Here is a 21536-nt window from a genome sequence, read left to right on the forward strand (position 1 = left end):
CCGCCCGTCTGTGTCATCGTAGGTCAGGAACAGGGAGGGCAGGACGGGGACAGCCGCCAGCCCAGCTGGGGGCTGTGCACACGGCCAGTCGCGCCCTCCACGGTCCCCCTCGTGAGCTCAGGATGCCAGTTAGTGGAACGTGTTTCCCAGCGAGGAGCACCAGGTGACCAGCAGAGCACTTGAAAATGACCCTACGTCTGCGGAGACGTCTGCAGAGACGTCTCGTGTGATTTTCGTGACAGTTGTGTTGGGCTCCTGGCGTGACTGTCCTAGTAGAGGAAGCCGAAGGCCGCGGGAAGGCCGGGCCCGTGCGGCGCCCCTGGTGGACAGCACAGGCTGGCACTCGGGGCTGAACCAGGCGCTGAACCAGGCGCTGAACCAGGCCGCCCCTGGTGGACAGCGCGGGCTGGCACTCGGGGCTGAACCAGGCGCTGAACCAGGCGCTGAACCAGGCCGCCCCTGGTGGACAGCGCGGGCTGGCACTCGGGCTGAACCAGGCGCTGAACCAGGCGCTGAACCAGGCTGCCCCTGGTGGAACGAGGCCGGCCGCGCGCTGACTCGACTCGACGGGGCGTCTCTCGGTGGAGGAGGCCAAGGGAGTCTGGAGAAGGGCGCGCTGACCCTGTGCTTCTCTTCCCCACAGCTGACGGCAAGGACGAGCTGGAACAAGCATCTGGACTGAAGATCGTGCGGGCCGGGAGCGGGTCGGTGAGTACCCGGGCGGCTGCCTCTGAGGCGTGCGTGGCTGGCGGGGGCAGGGCAGGCCCGCGGACGGGCCACGGGACGCGATGCCGGTGTGCACTGCCTCTGCAGTCGGAGTCCGGCGTGTCGCTGAGAACGGCCGTCCTGGTTCGGGACATGAGCTTCCCTCCCTAGAGGTGACGTAACTGCTGAGCGTGTGACACGAGCCCCCCCGGAGCGCTCTGTCCTTGGGGCGTCCCAGGATGCCATTTGGGTTGGCGCGCCAAGCATGTGGGGACGCTCTGTGCCGCGACCTCGTGAGGCGGCAGTAGTGGTGCCCGCCCGTGGCGTGTCGGTGTCGAGAGAGGCATGTGACCAGGTCCTCCATGTGCCACTAAAGCTGGTGGTCGCCCCCGGTGCCTGCGTGGCCCGTCTTGGGGCAGTTTTGCGAACCGCAGGCAGAGCAGTGCACGTGACTCCGTGTGGCGGGGGTACGTGGCCACTTGAGGCCACGCAGACCCCGACACCCCGCGCTGTGGTCGAGTTTCAGTGTCACGGCCCTCGCCGTTCTGGATGATTAGCTGGTGCGGGACAGCTTTCTCGTGAGTCCTTCTCACTCCCAGAGGGACGCCCTCTGCAGAGCCCCTCAGGGCCAAGCCGCTCTCTCGGGGACACCCCCGGCAGCCGGGAGGCCTGGGTCATGAAGGAAGAGTGTGTCTAACTGCCGGTTCCCGCAGACGGGCTCCTTCGCTGCTCGAGCGGCCGGCGGGCAGGAGCAGCCTCGAGGGGAAAGCGGCCCACGTCGTGCTCTCGTGTTCCAGGGACTGGTAGGCAGAGGGCAGGGGACACTGGACGAAACATGTCCGCAAAGGCTCGCCGGGACCGAGACCCTCTCCCTGCCTGCAGGCCATGGCCAGGAGCACAGACCGTGCGTCCGGTGAGGACGTCCCCCTCTCGGCCCTGCCGCGGACGGCAGTGGTCTCGGCAGGGAGCGAGCGGGGGTGGCCAGAGGCTGCCGAAGCCTGGGGAGGGAACAGTGGCCGGTGGCAGGAAGGGATAGAGGGTTGGGATCATGACAGAAGGTTCTGGATGTGCTGCCTGTCTCAGGGACAGTGAAGGCGTGAAGCCCCCATTCCTTTCCCACCACAGCCTTCCCCAGGAGGTGACCGGGGAGAGCGTCTGCACTGTGGCCAGCCGAGAAAGCTCCGGGGCCATGAGTCCTCTCCCCACGAGGGTCCGTGGGCTTCGTGGAGGCTGGTTGTGCTGCCCGGGGGAGGGGGGATGGCCGTGTGGGCCAGGGAGGCTCTGCTGTGGGGTACGGAGATCCCAGAGCGCCTCTTCCTGAGGGAAGCACGGCCTCCAGCAGTTTCTGGAGAGAGGGGACAGGCACGGACTGAGCCTACCGGCGGGCTGCCGGACAGCGTGAAAGCAAACACGGTCGTCAGTGAAGCCAGCGCTGTAGCCCGTGGAGGAGGGGCTGCTCTGGCTCCGGGGGTCCTCACCCCCTCCCCCTCCCCCAGGCTCTTGGCCAAACCCCACTCCGTCGGTTGTTGGTCACCACCTCCCCTGGGCTGCCCGCCCGTCTGGTGGCTCCGCCTCCGTGACTGCCTGTCTGTGAGGGCACCGAGGGCCTGGTCTTCCGTGTGTCCTCCTGTCCGTCCTCGTGGGGCTGCTTCAGCCCCGGCAGGAGATGTCCTCCCCTCCCTGTAGGTCTCCTTCCGAGGTCTCCCCTCTGTTGCCAGACCAGGTGCCCACAGTCTCCACCTCGCTGGTCGCCTGGAAGGTGGAGGGACATGGGCCCACTGGTGGCCCTCACAGCCGTCTGGGGCGCCGTCGGATGTCCGCTCCCCGACGAGCCGCTATCCCGAGTTCTGCGCCCCCCACCAGCGGTGCACGTGGTCCTCGTGTGGACACAGGAGCCACGCCGCGCCCGCCCCACACCCGGGCTGTGTGAGGACGCGGACTCTGAGAGCAGCCGCAGCAGCTCCCTCACGTCACGTCCTCATGTCTCTGTTGGTTTTGGAATCTGGAGATGACCCGTCCTTCCCTTTGGTCTTGGCGCTGTGTGGTGTGGTGCTGTGTGGTGTGGTGCTGTGTGGTGTGGCGCTGTGTGGTGTGGTGTTGTGTGGTGCTGTGGTGCTGTGCCGTGTCCGGGGTCCATGTGCTACAGCGAGCGGCTCCCGCCCCGCTCCGTTCACCGCACCACGCGTCATCCTGCACGTCCGCACTGTCCCCTCCTGTGCACCAGGCTCTGTGTAAGGACCGCTCACAGCTGGGCCCGGGACAGGCAAACCTGCCCGTGGAACTCCGCTTTCCTTGGAAGCCGGGGTCCCCTGAGAGGCGAGGCTCACCGTCCCCTCTGAAGACAAAGCCTGCCGTCACCTCCGCTGGGCTTTGTCTGAGGGGAGCAAACCAGCTCCGTCCCGCGTGACGACTTCTCTCCTGGGTCTGGAGCGCCTCACGCCACCGTCCCCTCGTCCCCTCTCTGTCCCAGCCCCCTGCCCTCCCTGCTCTGGGGCTTTTGAGCTCGCCCACCTTGAAGTCCGCATCTCTCTTGAGCTACCGTGTGCTCACCCCCACCTCTGTGAGCCTCTAGCAGAACCACCGCCTCTTCCGTTCATTCCGCCGTCCTGTCCGTCTACACACGGGGGCACGCGCGTGTTGTCAGGAACCTCATGCTTTAGTGCAAATGTCTGTCTGCTTCCGCGCCCCCCCCCCCGCCCGCCCCGGTTCTGGGTCGCAGGCGTGTCTCCCGGGCTTTCCTGCCCCTGCTTGCTGACGGACCGCAAACTCACCACCGCAGACCACAGACGAGCACACGGCACCTCCAGACGGTCACGTCCAAGGACGCTCGCGTGCCTGGACCTGCCCAGGACACATCCTTCCAAATTATCCTTTCTCCTTCCACCCACCGCCCTCAGTCTGTGGTCCTGACGCGCACAGCCCGGGGCAGAGCCCTGCGCCCTCCTGCGCCAGAACCGCAGCCGGAGTGAGCGGGTGGGACTTCCCGGCGTGGAGGGCGCCCGTCCAGCCCTCGCTGCGTCCTGGCTCATTACTTGCCCTCTGGCTCGTTACTGTCAGCAAACACACTGCGTGTTTCCCGTGTTGCCGACACCAGATAGGACCTCCGACCCCAGAGCCCTTTGCCGCCAAACCCACCAACCTCCATGCGCGTTTCCCGCCCTGGCACCTCACCGCGCTCCCGTCAACCCCATCAGGACGCAGAGGTTCTGCGCCCATGCCATCTGACCCGTGGCTGCCGCAGCCACAGCCCCTTTCTGCACTGAGGCTCCTTGTCCTCTGGCCGGCCCAGCCTGGTTTGTGGAATCCTGGTGGCACGGAGGGCCCTCCTGTGACCCCGGGTCTCCAGCTGCCCCCACTGGGCACAGTCTTCTCATTCACCCTGTACTGCCTCGCGAGGGATCATCCAGACCCTGGCTTTGTCCTTCTTCATAGGATGGTGACCCCGAATTTAGATCTCCAGACCGATGCGTTCACTACCCTGCTCGCCCCACGTTTGTGCACTGGGAGGTCTGTGCAAAGTGAGCAGGACGCCTGACTTCCCTGCCGGGCCGTCGCTGCCCCAGGCTCCCCGTCTTACTGACAGAAACCCTGTCCCTTTCGGCGTCACGCCATCCACATGCCGGATTGGGCCAACACACAGGAATCTGACTCGCACTTGGGCCGTTTGTGAAGGGGTCGCCCTCCGATTGTTCTGGATGTCTGTCCTTCTCACTCATGAGAGGGGATCTGCCCCGGCGCGGGAGCTCTGGTGACCCAGGGGGTGGGGAGGGGGGTCACGGGCTCGGGGGGGTGGGCCTGCGAGCCCTCCGCCACAGCGCTGCCTCCTTTTCTCTGCCCACCTGAGGTGTTGCCCTTGGGTCCCCAATGGGAACCTGGCCATGGGGGCCCACCCACTGCACCCCGGGCGCCCCTCTGTCTTGTCAGCAGTCCTGGGGTTTCCTTGGTGCTCCGGGGGCCTAGAGACCCACACGGTGGTGCTCCCTCACGTTGAAGTTGGCTGAGGTCCATCCGGTGGGTTCTCTAGCCCGGGACCCCCATGTCCCCCCAGACTTCTCCCAAACCCATCTGCGTCCATCTCCTGATGGAGGCGCGGTGCTAGTCGATCGGGGGCTGGTCTCGGGAAGTGAAAATGGGAACAAAGGGGTAAGTGCAGGTACTTTCTAAAAGCTGACGGCGTCTGTTTCTCTGACGTTCACCCCTTGTGCGGGGTTCGGCCTGATCTGATGCTTCCCGTCTCACAGCGTTCACTGTGAGCCCCATCGCGGCTTCCCGACCCTGGTATGTGGCGGAGGCTGATTGCTAGAAGCTCGGCCATCTCTCTCCCAGGCACTGGGGACACGTGCATGGGCGACAGACGGCGGAGCTAAAACCCTTTAAGCCGCATGGAAACATCTCAAAACAAGACGTAAAGGAAATGAACAGCTTAAAGTAGGCGCACACGTTCCTAAGAGACTTGGGGCGTTTTGACCTATTTCAGGATCTGATTTGTGACATTTTGAAATTGTTCGCACTTTCTTCAAATTAATAAAGTCGTATTTTTTCCAAAAAATTATAACAAGACAAACTCAGGTATTTAGAAGGTAGGCAATGCGGGTGATGGTCACCAGGATGGCAGACTCGTGAGTCCGGCTCCCCAAAGTGCATCTGCGACAAGGACTGTGTGACCTCTCGATGTGCGACGGACGTGCAGCTGGGGGTTAACCCGCCCAGCATCTCAGTGGGGGCAGAGGTGGCCTGCGAGGCTCGGCCTCATTCCTGAGGCTCAGGAACCAGGCGAGGGCACGTGGGAGGCCCACACTTCACCGCAACGTGGTCTTGCTTTGGACTGAGTGCCCAGGGTCTGCCACAGAGGGGCCGCCCTGGGGGGGTCACAAGCCCCTGTCACCTAGAGAAGAGGGGTGGCCGTTTGTCCAGATACCAAAAAAAGAAATCTTTCCATCTAGTGCAGGGAGGGGACGTTTTCCCCAACGGTCCGCGGCTGGGTCCGACGGTTACACTGACAAAGACAGACGAGCAGGAGAACAGCACACAGATGTACAGGTTGCACCTGACGTGGAGCGTAAGGAAATGAAAACCCAAAGAAACCGTTAGACCCCAGTATTTTATGCCGGATTCGAAGCGCACTGCACCGTCACGGGGAGCACGGGTGCTTCAGGAGCGCGCGGTAGGGGCAGCCCGTGGGGAGACTGCGGGCTCTGCTCCGCTTTACTCCGTCTAGGAGCTACGGGCTCTCCCTTCCCTGCGTCCAGGGGGCCTGTCTCGTGAGGGTCTTGTGACCTGCCTCAGGGAGGGCGGGGTCGGGTCGTCAGAGAGAACTTCCTGCGCTGTCTCTGCCTCCTTCAGCGGGAAACACTTGTGTCCCGACACCATATGGGGGGGGTGCCTTGAGCCCCATCCTCAGCACGGTGTGATGTTAGACATGCTTTTCCTCTTTTAAATTATTTTATTTCATTTTATTTTGAGAGAGAGAGAAGGAGCGGAGTGGGGTGGGGAGGAGCAGAGGGAGAGAGCTCTCGAGCAGACGCCGGTCGGAGCGCAGAGCCTGATGCGGGGCTCCATCTCAGGACCCCGAGAACACAGCCTGAGCTGAAATCAAGAGTCAGATACTGAACCAGCTCAGCCCCGCAGGTGCTGTTTTCATGTGCGGCTTCCGAGGGACCTGGGGTGTAAGCATCTTGCTTGAGTGAGGGCGGCGAGGTGACCCCACTCTCTGTGCCTCCGGTGTTTAGGTCGCTTCTCAGGCTCCTGGGCGCAATTTCGTGCAAAGAAAGAGTTCTGTGGCCAAGGCCAGGTTGGTCCCAAAGGTTCCTAAAATGTCTGTGAATGGGCAGTTGGACCCCTACCCTAGATTTCGTGGACATTCTCTGCGTGGCAGTCGGTACCATGTGGCAGGACAGATGCTTGAGGTCTCGCTGCGCTGTTGCCTGTCTGTGGACAGACGCCGCGTCCAGTCGTTCCGGGGACCTCTGGGAGGCACGTGCTCAGAGGCCCTGTTTAGGGTCTGGCTGGCCCCAGGAGGTCACTTGACAGGGCGGGACCTTCACCCACAGAGTGGAGAGACCACGTGGCTGAACATCCCCACGTCAGAGGTGGGGGAGAAGCTCCGCGGGGTGAGGGTGAGGGGAGCTGTCACGGCCTCGTGGCACAGGGACCTGCCTTCGCCGCGCCTGCTGACGGCTCACAGGATGCTGGCCGGGACTTTGGCTCACAGGGGTGTGGCCGTGCCTCGGCTGGCAGGTGGCTGGGAACCCCGTGAACTCGGGCTCCACAGAGGGCCCCTCAGCCACCATCAGCCCCGTGCGGCGCGGGGAGGGGCGAGTCACAGGCGGCGCTCTGACTGGTCTGGGGGTGCCGTCAGCTGTGGGGACAGAGGACCAACGCGCTAAGACTCACACTCACCCATAGAAGGCATCGTGACGTCTACACAGCAGGCGCCTGCGGCTGGAACGGCAGACTCCCTGCTGGGCAGTCACAGACCCGGGGCTCTCCTTCCAAGGACCTCTGCAAAAGGTCAAAACCGAATGACGTATGAAACCGTAGGAAGGAAACTAATTACATTGGAATAATCGAATGGAATTTGATGATTTCCTTAAATTCTCCTCACGCGAGGGGACCCTGCGCACGTGTACACGGGTCCGTTGGTGGGCGGGGCTGGCAGGATTCCAAGCGAGTTCTCTCCTTTTCCAGAAGTTTCCTCAGTAGGTGTTTGTTTACTTTGAAATCGTTGTGGATCTGCAGGGGCTCAGAAGGACAGAACAGGGAAGCCGTGTTCACACCTACACACCTGTGAGGGCACAGGAGGAAACGCAGCTGTGTGTGGACGCCCCGGGGCCCCAGCCGTCAGCTATAGAGAATGCCAAGAACGGCTCAAGTCGCCGCGTGTCTGTGGACATTTTCTGTGGCGCCCACAGGAAGGGTGTCGGGAGTCATTTAAAGTATGTCTGGTGTTGGGATCAAGGCACGTCCTTGGAAACCCCGGGGCAGAGCAGGGGTGTGGGTGCGGCGGGGGTCGCTGGGGCGGGTGCCGTCGGAGCAGGAGCTGCGGAGGGCAGCGGGCCGCGTGGCAGGAGACGGGCTCTCAGGGTAGATGGGGTGTCTCGGGTGGAGACGGAGATGCTGGTCTTGTGTTTTCAAGGGTCTACGATATTCCTCAGCTGGCGTGGCCTCCCGTGGCTCCCCCAGGCTCCTCTGTGCCCACCCTTGGGCTGCCACAGGGACACCGACCGTCACGGGCCTCCTGGGAGCCCAGGGCCAACTTTGCAGCCTCTCTCCAGAAGCACGCACAGGCCCCCAACACGCGCTAGCGTGGTCCCAGGGGAAGCGAGGCGTCCCTGTGCACCTGTGCAGTGCCCATCCGATGACCAGAGCCATGGCTGAGCATCCACTGGGGCTTGGGGGGGCGCTGGACAGACCTGGGCCCCCCACAGCTGTCCTTGGGTGCACAGGCCACCGGGCTCATTCCAATCTGCATTTCTGCACAGAGGAAATGGAACTTTTTCCTCCTAGAGGCAAAAAGTGCATTGGTCCTAGGAAAGCCTGTTTGCTCGTGAACGTTCCAAGTTTGTGTTTGAGCTGGAAGCTCTGCGTGAAGTCGCGCGAGAACACGGGCAGGACCTGCCCAAATCTGCTCTGTCCTCGGCCGAGGGCCCCCCGCGAGCAGCAGATCTGAGGCTCAGTGGATGGGCCACGGCAGCTTCCGTGGCCCCACGCGGAGCCCTCGCTGCCACTGCTCACGCGGTGCTCGTCTTCCTCGAAAGTGAAGAAAATCACACAGAAGTGCGTTCGATATAACTCATGGCACTTGACATATCGAAAAATAGGAGTTTATTATAGAACAACATCCTTCCCTTCTGGAACGCTATATAAAGTATCACGTCGCGTCGCCATGAATGTCTTTTCAATACTTTCTGTGATTTAGCGGCAAGAGCGGTGCCGAGCGAAGTGGCAGTTGCTATAGTGACAGATTCAATTTTTATTCAATATCAGAGTAAACAGTCACGTAAAATGAAATAAGTAGCGTCTGCCTGTGGCTGCGGCCCACACCTCTGCCAGGCCCTGCCCTCCCTTCCCGCACCCCCTCTCCGCTCGCCCCCACGCCTCCCCTTCCACACCCCCCACAGCCCCTCCCCCACCAGCCCTTCCCCTCCCCCACCTTCTCGGCTACCTTCAGCCGCGTCTCCGTCTCCGAGGAAGCCGGCTTGGCCTGGGTCTCCTTGCGGGCTGCCGTCTGGGCCGGGACTGGACAGCATCCCCGTAAGACACGGGGGTCCGTCTCAACAAAGCGTAAGATTGTCCTGTACCATCCTCTAAGGAACCCATTATTATAGCCTCGGAAGTTAATTTTCATTTAAAAATGAAACTCTAGACATAGTCCTGAGAGCTCTCAGAAGGTCCTAGTTCAGAAACCCCTGCTCAGGCTCAGCGGGTGAGAGCGGGAATTGCTGAGCGTGAGGAAGTCCGGAGGGAGTCCACCAGTCCAGACCCCGACCAGCTCCTCGCAGCACAGCCGCCCTGGCCGCCGGCCCCGTGGCTCACAGACGACCGAACGGAGAGAGGTCGCAGGCCAGGGCGGTGTCAGGTCCCAGCCAGGCAGCCCGTCTCCCACGTGGCCCCACACCAGCCCGAAACCAGCGGGTGCTGGGTTCTGCCTTCTGGTGAAAGAGACCTCGTGGTTCCTGCCACGTGTCCCGCCTCCCTGCGTGCCCGTGTCCCCGCCTCCCCCGCAGGAGGGTTTCACGGCTTCGGGTCCCCACAGACAGACCAGGCCGAGGCCCCACCGTGGCGGGGCGCCAGCCCCTGCTTCTGCCCGGGTCTCGGTCGGACGTGGAAGGAGAGCCGTGCGTTCGGGGCTGGGGAGGCTGTGCCGCGAACGGGGGGCCTGGACGCAGGAAGCCAGGCTCGCGGCTCTGGGACCTGAAGTGCCGCTGCGGCTTTGGCTGTCTCCGCGGGGGTGAGAGCGGGTCCTGTCCAGGCTCCGTCCGCGGCCCGTGGACCACCGGCCCCACCTGTACCTGCTGCACCCCCTGCACGTCCGCGTTCACATCCCGACGTCCCCTTCCCGGGGACACCCCTCATATTGGACGAGGACCTCTGTAACGACTCCGTGTCCCCATAGGTCCCTCTCTCACGTGCTGGGGGTTGGGACGCCAGCGTGCCATTTGGGGGAGGCAGCTGGTCACCTCCCCTCCCCACTGCATTCGAGAGCTTGGGTTTTAGCAAGCTGTTTCCCCGTCGGGGGTCCCGAGGCCGGTGGGTGGAGGAGCGGCGCAGGCGGCAGACTCCCCGTCCCCGAGGCGGCCTGGGCGAGAGGCACACCGCCCCCTCCTGCCTGTCTCTCCGCGTGGCATCCGGCAGAGCGGACTGGAGCGACCTGACTTCGTGTTTGTGCCCATAACCGTGCACTCGGCAGGAGCTCCACCTGTGTCTCCGTTGTCCCCGGAGTCTCCAGAACCCTGCACGAGGCCTGGCCTACGGCAGAAACTCAATAAACATGCGTTGAAACGAATTGAATCGTGAAGCCTGGCTGAGGGTAGACGCCCCAGCCGCCCCCTTCTCCACAGGCCACCAGACGCCTCTCCCGCGGCGCTGAAAGCCCTGTGGGAAGGACGGAGTCCGTAATCGTGTTGCGCGCACGGTGTCCGATGTCCCTGAGATCGCAGAGGACTGTCTACACGGCAGCTTCTGTCCCGCTCGGCCTGGCTTCATCTCCATGACAACTGACTGGAACACCTCCTCTGGGCTTCATCCAGGCCTTGGTGTTTTTCTTAAAGGCTCTTTTCATCGCATGAAATAATTAGTAATCAATATAACACAAAATAGAGTCCAATGCTAAATTTAAATTACTTCTGTGAAAGCAGGCGGTCGACACAATGGTTGTCAAGTCCGGCAGAGGTAGACGTGTCCTGAAGTTTCCTGTGTATCAACACGTGTGCCTGTCTGTCCTGTAGTGAAGAGGCGTCTGTCCTGCTGCTGTTTCCCTGAAAACAGGGCCTGTGTCTAGAGTAAGAGCAGGAACCCGCATCCAAGGACGGTGACTGCCGGTGGGCCACATGGCCGGGGCTGGCTGGGGAGCTAACAGGTCCCGTTCCCTGGGCTGCTCATCTAAGGTTCTTAAAAGTTAAAGTCCCCTTCGTTTCACCCCAAGGCACAAGAACGCTCGCCATACTTTATGCCGTGAAACGCTTTTTGCCTGGAAGGTCGGTTGAGTGCGTGTATAAACGTTTCACCTGCAAAGTCCACGAGCTACAAGTGCAAGCCCCCGATTTTCCAATTCTGAGCATGCTGCCCCTCCTAGGGACCGGGGCAAGCCACTGGGTAGACCCCGGAAGTGCGGACGAGGGTTGGCAGGTAGAACCGGGCTTCGGGTTCCTCCGGGTATGTCTGTGTTGCCAGCCGGACCTTCTTCCACCCCAGCCTGGAACCCCTCTGTGGGGGCACCGTGCAGGGCCTGCCGTGCACGAACCGTGGGCGAGTAATGGGGGCCGGAGCTGCTCCCATAGGACCCCGCAGCGCCCTGGACGCTGGACATGTGGACACAGGCCCCGGCCCCGGCCCGAGGGAGGATGACACGCGTTCTCATCACGTGCTGGGGAGCCCTCAGGAGACCCGGTGCTCACACGGCCCTCCCCGCCTAGAGCACCAAGCTGCTCAGGAGGAGGGGGACGTAGAGGGCCCTGGGCAGCAGGACCCCGGCCCGCCTTCGTCCGTCCGCACGCCCCGACTTCACCTCTCATTTCTCTGCAACGAGAGACCTGGCTCCCAGGCTGATGAGGCTTCTGCACGCACAAACCCTTATATGGAATTATAGCTCTGTTTTTCTTAACGAGAGCGTGAAGCAGAAACATGTTTCTTAGGAAGTAACTTTCCTCCTTTGACAAGCACTTGGACCTAAGGCTGCCCTAAAAATATAAACGTCTTCATCTGCCCCTAACACGGACCCATGGTCTAATGTGTCTTGTTGGTGTCTGCTTCAACTGTGGGCTCCTTGGCATGTTAGCCCCGGAAGACCATGTTTAGACAAGCTAACATCTAAGAAACAAAAGTGCTCAGAGAGGAGACCACTGAGCCATTAAAGGTGAAACATTGTACCAGGCTTAAAGGTGAAACATTGTCCCAAGCCAAGGCGGACACGGAGAGAAGGGCGAGCATCCTTAGGAAGCTGAGGAGAGAGTTCGGGTTTGATCTGCCATCCCGGCCACAGCAGCTAGAGATGACCGCGTGTTCCAAGCAAATTAAGTCTGCACAGTGACGGTGGGAAGACCCCGCTGTCCCAGTCAGTGGGGGAGGCTTGGCCGCGTGTGACTGACCAGCCAGGACACCTTGTGGCAGTGCCCTCGACCCCTGTGAGGGGAAGACGCGCCCTCCTAGTGTGGGGGTCCCTTGACATCGAAACAATGTAAACCGTGTTATAATTTTATTTCTTTGGCAAAAGGCCATCTGTTTCTTTGTGGCTTATTTACCGTCGGAAGCCTTGTCCTTTCGGTGTGCAGCAGGTAGAGTAATGAATTTATTCTAGAAATGTCAGTGATGTTTTATGACGCTCCCTTCGGCAGCAACATAAAAGGGACTGATTGTGAAACTGCTAATTTACAGATCTTCTCTAAGTGAATGCAAACAAATTCTGGTCCTCAAAGCCCTGCTAATATACAATGTTCAATTTTTAATTTCCAGTCCATCTTAGATTATGAGGATGAAAAACAATATTTAATCCCTCGTTAACACATGAATAAGCGGAAGCTGTCGTTTTCAACCAGACAATAACGGGATTATCTCAAGAACTGTCAGTTTACGTGAAAACATTATGTTCCCCAAATTTTCATAAAAATTAGCAGTGGATAATATTCAAGATCAGAGCCACGGAAAGAGGAAAGTCTGCATTCATGGTAATAAATATTCATATTTGTCTGCTCAGGAGATGAAAATCTAATCAAGGGGCTATTGATGCGCTGGCTTTTTTTTTTTTCAACCAAGACGTTTCATCTAAATTGGGTTTGATATGGAAATGAGTCTCGCTAGAGTCGCCCAGGCCGTGAGCACGCGGGATCACGGGGCGGGGTGCCCACGGGGTCGGGTGCCCACGGGGTCGGGTGCTGCTCTGACTGGCCAATGCGGGCCACCACCACCACCGGCGCTGGAGGCCAGTGTCTCGCTTCACTCAGGGTCCTGGGTGTTTAACGAGATGGAGTGTTTTGGACCCTCCCTCTCTTTTTTAAGAAAAACATAACGTAATTTCATGCCAGTTAACTCCTAGCTACAACAGGGTTAAAATCATCTGTGTTTTTGCTTTTGTTGACAATTACCATAAATCAGAAGACACTCTGCGTGAAGCTTAATGAAAAATGTATGATTTTAAAAAGAAAAAATAGTAGCTGCAGGATGTTGGGGTGTGTGCCTGCGCGTTGCTGATACGTTCCTCAAGGCTCCACTTTCCCTACACATCAACAAGCATTTGAAAACATTGAATTAAACAGAAATTCATTAGGAAACATGGTGTGCGTGGATCCCGTCAAGAGATGTTGTTTCTGGCCTCATCACAGCGCCCTGTCTTGACCACGTCTGTGTTTCGGGCCACTAGGAAAGCCCTAGCACTCAGGGGGCTCCCTTAGGCCCCAGGCCCTGCGCCCATGTGGAGCAGAACCTTTTTTAGCCCCACGGAAATTCCTAGAGAGCAAGAACAAGATGCGCTGTTTCCTCCCTAGCAAAGGGCCGAATCTAGCCATTCAGCATGCCCGAGCGAGCGATCGTCACGACGTGTCTTCACTGTGTATCACAATGTGTCCTCCTTCCACAGACAGGATCTTCTTAGATGGCTGTAGTTACGCTAGAGAGCAGAATGCTTGCATCAATGTATATGTTACATACATCGTATATACGTGTGTTTGACAGCGATGGCGCTGGCATGTCTTTCCCATTCACTCCTACCCTCTCGCTCAAGTGGACCTGATTGAGACGGTCTGTTGATCTTGGAGAGCACATAGGAAACGTGGCTTCTCAGGATAGCGCTTTCTGGGTAGAGATCTGCACGGCTCCTTCCGTGCCGGGGCAGGAAGGCCAGGAAGGACTCAGGAGACTTTCCTTCCACGCGTGTTGATCGGTGTGTGCGCCTCCCATCGAGGCCTAGCCCTCACAAGAGCTGTGTCTCGGTTCCCTCCTGCCCTACCTTCTCCTGCCCCGCCAAGACCTCAGGTTTGCTGTGGGGTCTGGAGACCTTTCGCTCCTCCGTGAGTGCTGGGCTGGGGAGAGGGCGCACGCTCAGGTCTCCTGGGCCTGTCCGTATCGCTTCCTACGTGCATAGGGAATTCACGAGGCTTTGTCAGGAACAATCATTCCTCCTAGGAGTCCGGTTCGGCGTGTTCTCTGCTGGCTGCTGTCGTCCTCCAGGGTCCCTAGAGTAGGCTCCACACTTACCTGTGTAGATGCTGCGCCTCGGGTACTGGGCCAGACTCTCTTGCCAAGACGCTCCTGCGCCCTGGGACCCAGAATGTGGGCAGCAGGAGAGCCTGCTCCTTAGGGACCCCCCGTGTGCTCACCCACAGCCTCTCCTCACGCTGACCCGCCCGGTGCCAGCTGCGCCCTCACCGCACCCTCACCCTTGTCTCCAGCCGCCGGATCCTGCGCTGGTATGTGCCGTCCCGTGTCAGTCACAGAAGGATTCGTTCATCCTCAGAGAAGCAGGACGGGCATGTGTGCATGGGCAGAGACCGAGGGGATGGGGAGGTGTGTGGCGAGCTGGCCCGCCGGTTCTGGATTCCAGCAAGTCCCAGCAGCCGCCGTCTGCACACTGCAGGCCTGGGGGCGCGAAGTCGCACCCAGGAGCGGGTGACCGGCTGGAGAAGATGCACATCCCAGGGCCGGCAGAGAGCAAATTCCGCCTCCTCTTTCTCTGCTCTGCTCCGCTCAGATTCCTGGTTCGTTCAACCGCTCCTGTAGGGACAGTCTAGCCCCAAAAGGGACATCTCACCAGCTACCCACACCCTCGGCCCCATTGCGTTGACCGTCGCCACCTCCTTAAAGCTGCTTTTTCCACAGCCTGTCGCTGGAGAGTCTCTGTCTTCACAGACGGGGAGCGGCGGTTTTCAGTGTCCTGTCGTGAGTCAGGCCGTCCTTGTCGGTTAGGGTTCCGGCACCGTATGAGTGTGAGGGAACGTCCCCGTGAGGTCAGGGTGAGGGTGCTGGCCACCTGCAGATCCTGTGACATCCTTATCCACCTCCCCCAGCAGCAAACACCTGCTCATGAGGGCCGTAAACACCCCAGGGTCCGTGTCTCTGCGGCACTTAATGCGCCACCCGCAGCCCTGCTCCCGGCCGCACTGGGCTGCGGGCACAGCTTGTCCCGAGCAGGAGGCTGAGGCCCAGGCCTGGGAAGCAGCGGGAGGGAGCGGGACGGGTGGGGCCTCGTAGCAGCGACCAGAGTGGACTCTCCAGAGACCGTGGTCCATTGGATGGGATTTAAATAAATAAATAGTTACATTAAAGAACGGGGACTTTCTGCCGTGTACTAATACCAAGTCTGCTTCTTCAAGGAAGGGGATGATCAGCCACAGGAAAAAGCTGTTGGGTTTTAGACACAGTCACGATGCCGCATGTGAATTCCGTGTCCTCGGTGCTGAGAGCTGGTTTCCAGTGCCAGTGCTGCGCTCACCGTGGGCCCCACCCAGCACGCTTGGAAGCCACGGCGGACAGGGCTCGCATGAGGGGTTTCCCACGGGACCGTCTCCAGCACTCACGTGGGCACTGGTCCACGCAGCCTGGTCCGTCCGCGTGAGGCTACGGAAGCAGCAGGACCCGGAGGCAGGGCGAGCGCGGCTGGGCGTGGACGGTAGTGATTCTCTCCAAAGGAAGGAGAAGGCAGGAGTGCCTGTAGCACTGCTGCACGGAGTTGAGTCTGGGGCCGCCCCATGCCTTTGTCCCTCTAAGGAACATGGAGCACAGGTGGGCGTGAAGGCCAGTCCTCTGCTGCACTGTGGGTGTTAGTGGTCAGGACTCGGTCTGTTAGGTGGAACGTCATCGGTGCTTCCCCAGAGAGAGAGCCAGAAGAACTGACTTCCGTTTGCCATGGCTTGGACCCGGCCACACAGCCACCAGACCCTTCCAGAAAGCTCTGGGAGTGGCACCATCCCTTCTTGGTGGGTCCAGACAAGACGCGCCTCCCTTGACCACCCTGGGATGGCTGAGGTGGCTGGGGCATCGTGACCGTGAGGGCCACACGTATATCCTCCTGCCCCACATTGGGGGTCCCGCATTAGCCGGCTGGACGTCCGCACGTTGGCAGGACTGAAGAGGGCACCATGGGAAGGACGTGCAGAGACAGAAGGAGCAGGCAAACCATCTCTGGGAAAGCCTGTTGGGGAGGACCCATGTTCCAGAAGTCCTGGCTGCCGCTCTCGACTTCAGGTTCCCATCACCCCACCGGAAGGATGGTGTCCAGCCTCGAACAAGGTTGTCCGAAACTGCTGACACAGATCTTCCCATGTTCTGCTCCAAATGCTCGAAACCGAAAGGAAGGAGCAGCAGCTCTCTCTGGCCCATGGAAGCCTACAAATTCTCTGTTTTTCTCTCATTTGAGGAACTAGAGATTCCCCAGGGGCTCCTGGGACAGCCCGTCACCGGCCCCCCAAGGAACAAGCAATCAGCAAGCTCCCTCTCTCCCAGACCCTCACTTTGCAGGGACCCCGCTCTTGGCAGGAGGGTTTCCTGCAGGTTTCTTCTACTCATCTGTGTGTTTCTTCTACTCATCTGTGTACTTGGGACTTTGCATTCAGGGTGAAGGCAGGTAGCGTGTTCGTGCATGTGATCCAGTGTGCATGTGTGAGTGTGTGTGCACAAGTCTGTGTGCATGTGTGTGAAAGCATGTGGGCATGCATGCCTGAGTATGAGTGTGTGGGTGTGTGCGCACAAGCCTGTGTGCGTGTGTGTGAAAACATGTGGGCACGTGTGCTGGAGTGTGTTATGTGAGCCTTGAGTACATGTGCATGAGTGTGTACCTGACTGTGAGTATATGTGCATGAGCCTGTGAGCACGTGTGTGTGAATGAGTGTGCACGAGCGTTAGTATATGAGCATGTGCACGTGTGCCTGTGAGCCCATGTGAGCGTGTGTGCATGTGAGTGTGTGAGCGTGTGTGCACGAGCCTCGAGCATGTGAGAGTGTGTGCGTGTGTGCATTTCATGAGAGTGTATTAACTTCTGCAAGTGTACCCAGCGGCTGCTGGCCAGCTCTGACACCTCCGCCTGCTCCACCTTCTCGCTGCCTCCCAGACCCCAGATGCGTCTGTGGTGAGTCAGGAAGCTTCCAGGCGAAGACGGGGTCTCCTGGAAGAAGAACCGTGACTGTCGCTGCAGGAAGGACGCTGGGTTGAGGGCCAGGCGCGCAGAAGCGGAGAGAGGAGTGGGTGCTGGGAGTGTGCGTGGCAGGGGTAGAGAACACGGCGGTGCCCAGAAAGCAGAAGGTGGTGGTCAGACTGAGGAGAAAGTCAAGTGCAGGACGTTGTCTGCTGACCTAAAGCCCACATGTGGTGGAAAGGTACTTGGGACTTTGCATCCAGGGTGAAGGCAGGTAGCGTGTTCGTGGCAGTGGGAGTCATGAGTCTTGCTGAAGACCAGGGGGGAGCGAGGTAGCCAGGAGACCGCTGGGGGCCGCTCCAGTGCCTTCCAAGGGGCCAGTGCGGCCTGAACCTGCGGACGCGGCCCTCACCCACCTGCCAGCTGTCAGATGGGGACGTGGTGTGAAGGCGAGGGATGGTTTCAAGGAGCGAATGCCGTAGTCCCCCATTGCCCCTCCTCCGGAGCCTCTAGAAAGGGACTCAGGCTGCTGAGGATCCATTTTATGGAGTGGGGGGGTGCCCAGGGTAGCCAAGACCGAGAGGAACAAGAAACCTGTGATGGACTTGTCACCCTTCCAGCCGCCCCCGGCTCAGCACTTCCGACAGCCCCATCCCTGTCCGCTCGGTGCTCCTCTCGCACAGGCACCTGATGGATCTCTCCACTGACGTCATGCAGAGAGCTGAGCTCTCCCCTGACGTCCCGAACCAGGGTCTTCATACGTCCAGAAGATGCCACGCCCGAGGGAGCTCTGCAAAGGAGCCTGTTTTCTCCAGGCCCCCTTACTGGAGGTAGAGCCTGCAAAAGCCCGAGGTGGTGCTCCCTTGTCTCCACTGGATCAAGCCTTGGGATTTTAAGGTGAAATGAGCAAAATAGGAGGCTATTTCCCTGCGCAGAGTAAGCCCCTAATGCATCAGGGTGGGGGTCTGTGTTTCCTCCGTGGTACATATGAGTTCATTCAACAAGCACTTGTTCGACACTTGCCATTAGGTAGAAATACAAGGAACTTAGGTTTTTAGGTCAGAAATGGCGAAGCCTTGGCATTGCCATGTGGTTCAGCCTCCAGAACCATCGCTGGAATTGGGCCGCGGGGACATGACAGGCAGGCAGCTACCCTGAAGCAGCGCCAGCCCCGTCAGGGGAGGCAGACGGGGGACTCTGTGCTGGAGGTGAGTCATCAGATGGGAAGACGGTGATGCTTCCCCCAGGGAGCCGAGGGCCTGGGCGCACACAGAGGAGAGCCTGGGCCAGGAGGCTGGGCATGGGCACATGGACCCTCCTGACCCCACAAGTGGATCAGGCAGGATCCTGGATCCTGATGGACATTTGGTGAGTGTGGCTGCCCTGTCCCCTCCTGGGTGATCTGTCTACCGGAGGAAGACCTCTTACTCTTTGTTCCACGGGGGCTCTGATTTGGGACGACTGAGGAAAAGGCTAAGCATGTGCTCTTCCAGAAGTTCCCCATGGCTGTGCCTTGGGGCCCCACTTGAGAACCCCTGCTTGAAACATCTGGGTCTTGACTGGTGAGACAGGGGGAACGGGTGCCTCATTCAGAGGTGACTTTGGGGGCTGGGAAGCTGGGCTTCCTCCGAAGAGCGCTTGTGGCCAGGGACGTCTGTGTGGAGGCAGGGGTACCGTGTGGCATTGAGAGATCAGCCCCCCATGTGCTCTGAAGGAGCCCTCAGGTACGGGACATTCTCAGGGCCCATGATGACCTGTCCCCAGTGGGCAGGCTCAGCTGAGCACAATGGCCCACCCACCTGCAGGGCCTCCCAGGTTGGCAAAGCGTTCCAAGAGGAGGCGACGGACTCCGGGGCTGCCGTCCGCCGCCCCGGGCTCTCCTGAGGGCACGGAGCACCACTCGGGGGAGGGAGGAGGGCGTGCGGGTGAGTGCAGGTGGTCTGCACAGCCTCCCGGGGGGCCTCAGCCTGGGGCCTTGGCCGACTCACCCCATCTTCTCCACTGGCATTCTTCTGAGTTTATCCAACACTTGAAGCTGTTGTCTAGGTTTACGATGTGTTTGTCTCCTGAGGGAGAATGTAAAGTTCGTATTTTCTTTGTTACGCATGACCGTTATGGAAGTATGGCCCCGGAATTCTACCAGATAAACTAGTTCTCAAGACCCTATATGTAGAAGAGACAAAGGAAGAGACGGGGGACCTGCTCCAGCAGAGGCTCCGAGGCCCTTCTCAGATCTCCTGTGCGTCAAGGAGGCACAGCAGGAACTAGGCACACACTTGGGGCCCCAGCAACGTGAAGCTGCGGGAAACATGTGTAGAACAACTATTTCAATACAAAACCATCTTGGCATCAAGAGGAAAACCAGACATTTGACTTTTTTATACTAATTTTTAAAAAATTTTTTTAAGATTTTATTTATTTCTTTGACAGAGAGAGAGAGAGATCACAAGCAGGCAGAGAGGCAGGCAGAGAGAGAGGAGGAAGCAGGCTCCCTGCTGAGCAGTGAGCCCGATGCGGGACTCGATCCCAGGACCCTGGGATCATGAGCTGAGCTGAAGGCAGAGGCTTAGCCCACCGAGCCACCCAGGAGCCCCTTTACACTAATTTTAAAACTGAATACTGACATTTTGAATTATATATGATAGGGTGCTTAGGGGACGTGGGAAAGCCCGTAAGCTCTATTTTGGAGGCTTCTATGACTCCTACATGGAGTCTGGTCTAAAAATGGCTGCTGTGGTGGCAAGAATGTGGACAAGTTTTGGAAGACCTGGCTTCACCAGTAACTCCCTAGTCACTTTGAGCTGGTTGTTGACTCCTGCTAGTCTGCTTCTTCATGTCTGAGGTGTAAAAATTGGGCAGATAATCCTGAACACCTCTGGGTAGAATATTCACCAGAATTCATGCTCTGTGAATAAGAAACTCTACTTGTCTCATATGTCTTTGCATGTCCACCAACCCACAATGTGTGCTCCACAACAATCTCCACCAGTTTTTGTTGGATGCATGGATGGGTGATGTCTGATAGATGATGGACGGATAGATGGATGGATGGACGGACGGACAGGTGGATGGATGGACGGACGGATGGGTTGGTGGGTGATGGCTGGATGGACGGATGGTGACGGATGATGGATGAGTGGACGCTGGATAGTGGATGGGCTGTCGGAGGGAAGGATGACGTGGGTGGACCGTGAGTGGACGGCTAGACGGACGGATGATGCGTGGTTGGGTGGACGAGTTGAATGAAGAAGCTGTTCATCTGGGTGACTCAGAGTTCTTTATCCGGAGCTGACCTTGGTCTTGAAATGAAATCTTTTTCTATGTGCCATATTTTTCTTCTTCTTAAAAGAATTCAGCCAGTTCTTAAATTACAGCAGAGAGAATATAGATACTGGATGAGTGCAGGTCTGAAATTCATGGGACTGATTCCTTTCAGTGTGGCTCTACTCTGAGGGAAGGGGCTTCCCTAGAGCTGAGGACCCCATGGAGTCTGGAGCCTTGATGCTTTGTCCTGCAAAGATAGGATTCCATCAGGGAAATATCACATCATGGAAACAAACAGGTGGTCTGTAACCCTGAAAAGGAACTTCTCTCTCAGCACACCCATCACCCAAGATGTCCTGGAGAAGTCACAGGTCAGAGGAACTGGCTTGTCCCACAATCCCCCATCACTTGGCCATGAATGGGTCAGAGATCCGGTCCCAGAGCCCTCATGTGATGGCATCTGGAGAGGAGCTGTTTCTGCTAGGATGCACTCAGATCACTGGGGTCTGGATCACTACGTACCTCAGTAAGCAAACCTTGCCTGGTTTGGCCATTTTGGGCGGCGATTGACAAGGCGTGGAGCGTCTGTTGCCTTCCGAGGCTCAGGGTACTGGGCATGTGCCCCACCATTCCTGAACCTCTGATGGTCACCCCAGAGACCCTAGTTAACTCGGAAAGGGCTGTTATTCCCATTAGTGACCCCTGCGTCCCTCGGCCTGCTTCTGCAGACTTTGTAGTGTGTGCCCGTAGGACCTGGCCCCCAGCCATGCATCTGCTGCCCCCTCGGGGCCTCCAGCGGCCCTCCCGCACCAGACCAGCGCCTGAGCGTAAAGAGAGAGGCTGCCGGGACGAGACTGGGAGAGCCGGCCTGCCCGGGAGCTAGCGCACGGGCTCCGCCTTTCCGTCTGCTTCATGCTCTTGAGATCATTCATGTTGACTTACGTGAGTCAGGTGCTTTCTTCTTACCCCAGGATCACGTCTCGATGTGAATGCAAGTCATGGCTCTTCTGTATTTTTGCCCACGAGGACCCTCCGGTTGTGCCCATGTGTTCTGAGCGGGCCTGAAAGCGTGTCCCCGGGCACAGGGATGTGAGGAGCTGATCCCGACTCGGTGTGGATCCTGACTCGCTCATCTCGTGGTGTGGCCACAGGGCGAGAGGAACCTTTATGAACGTGCGGCTGCTCGAGACGGGGAAGGTACGCGAGGAGAGCAGGTCACGTGTGTACGTCTGTGTGTCTGTGCAAGCATGCTCTGTGTGCTGGTATGTTTGTGTAGACGCATAGGTGT

General features: G+C 59.0%; 1 protein-coding gene across 3 annotated transcripts in view; it reads left to right on the plus strand.

Annotated features, from left to right (window-relative positions):
* Positions 1 to 21536, plus strand: part of PTPRN2 (protein tyrosine phosphatase receptor type N2) — a 684967-nt gene that overhangs the window by 452222 nt on the left and 211209 nt on the right. For all 3 annotated transcript variants that reach the window (XM_082692928.1, XM_082692930.1, XM_082692929.1), the window contains one exon: positions 644 to 708. In XM_082692928.1, the coding sequence (XP_082549054.1) occupies positions 644 to 708 (65 nt within the window). The remainder of the gene's footprint in view (positions 1 to 643; positions 709 to 21536) is intronic.

This window comes from Mustela nivalis (genome assembly GCF_964662115.1).
Source record: "Mustela nivalis genome assembly, chromosome: 12".
NCBI classification, from domain to species: Eukaryota; Metazoa; Chordata; class Mammalia; order Carnivora; family Mustelidae; genus Mustela; species Mustela nivalis.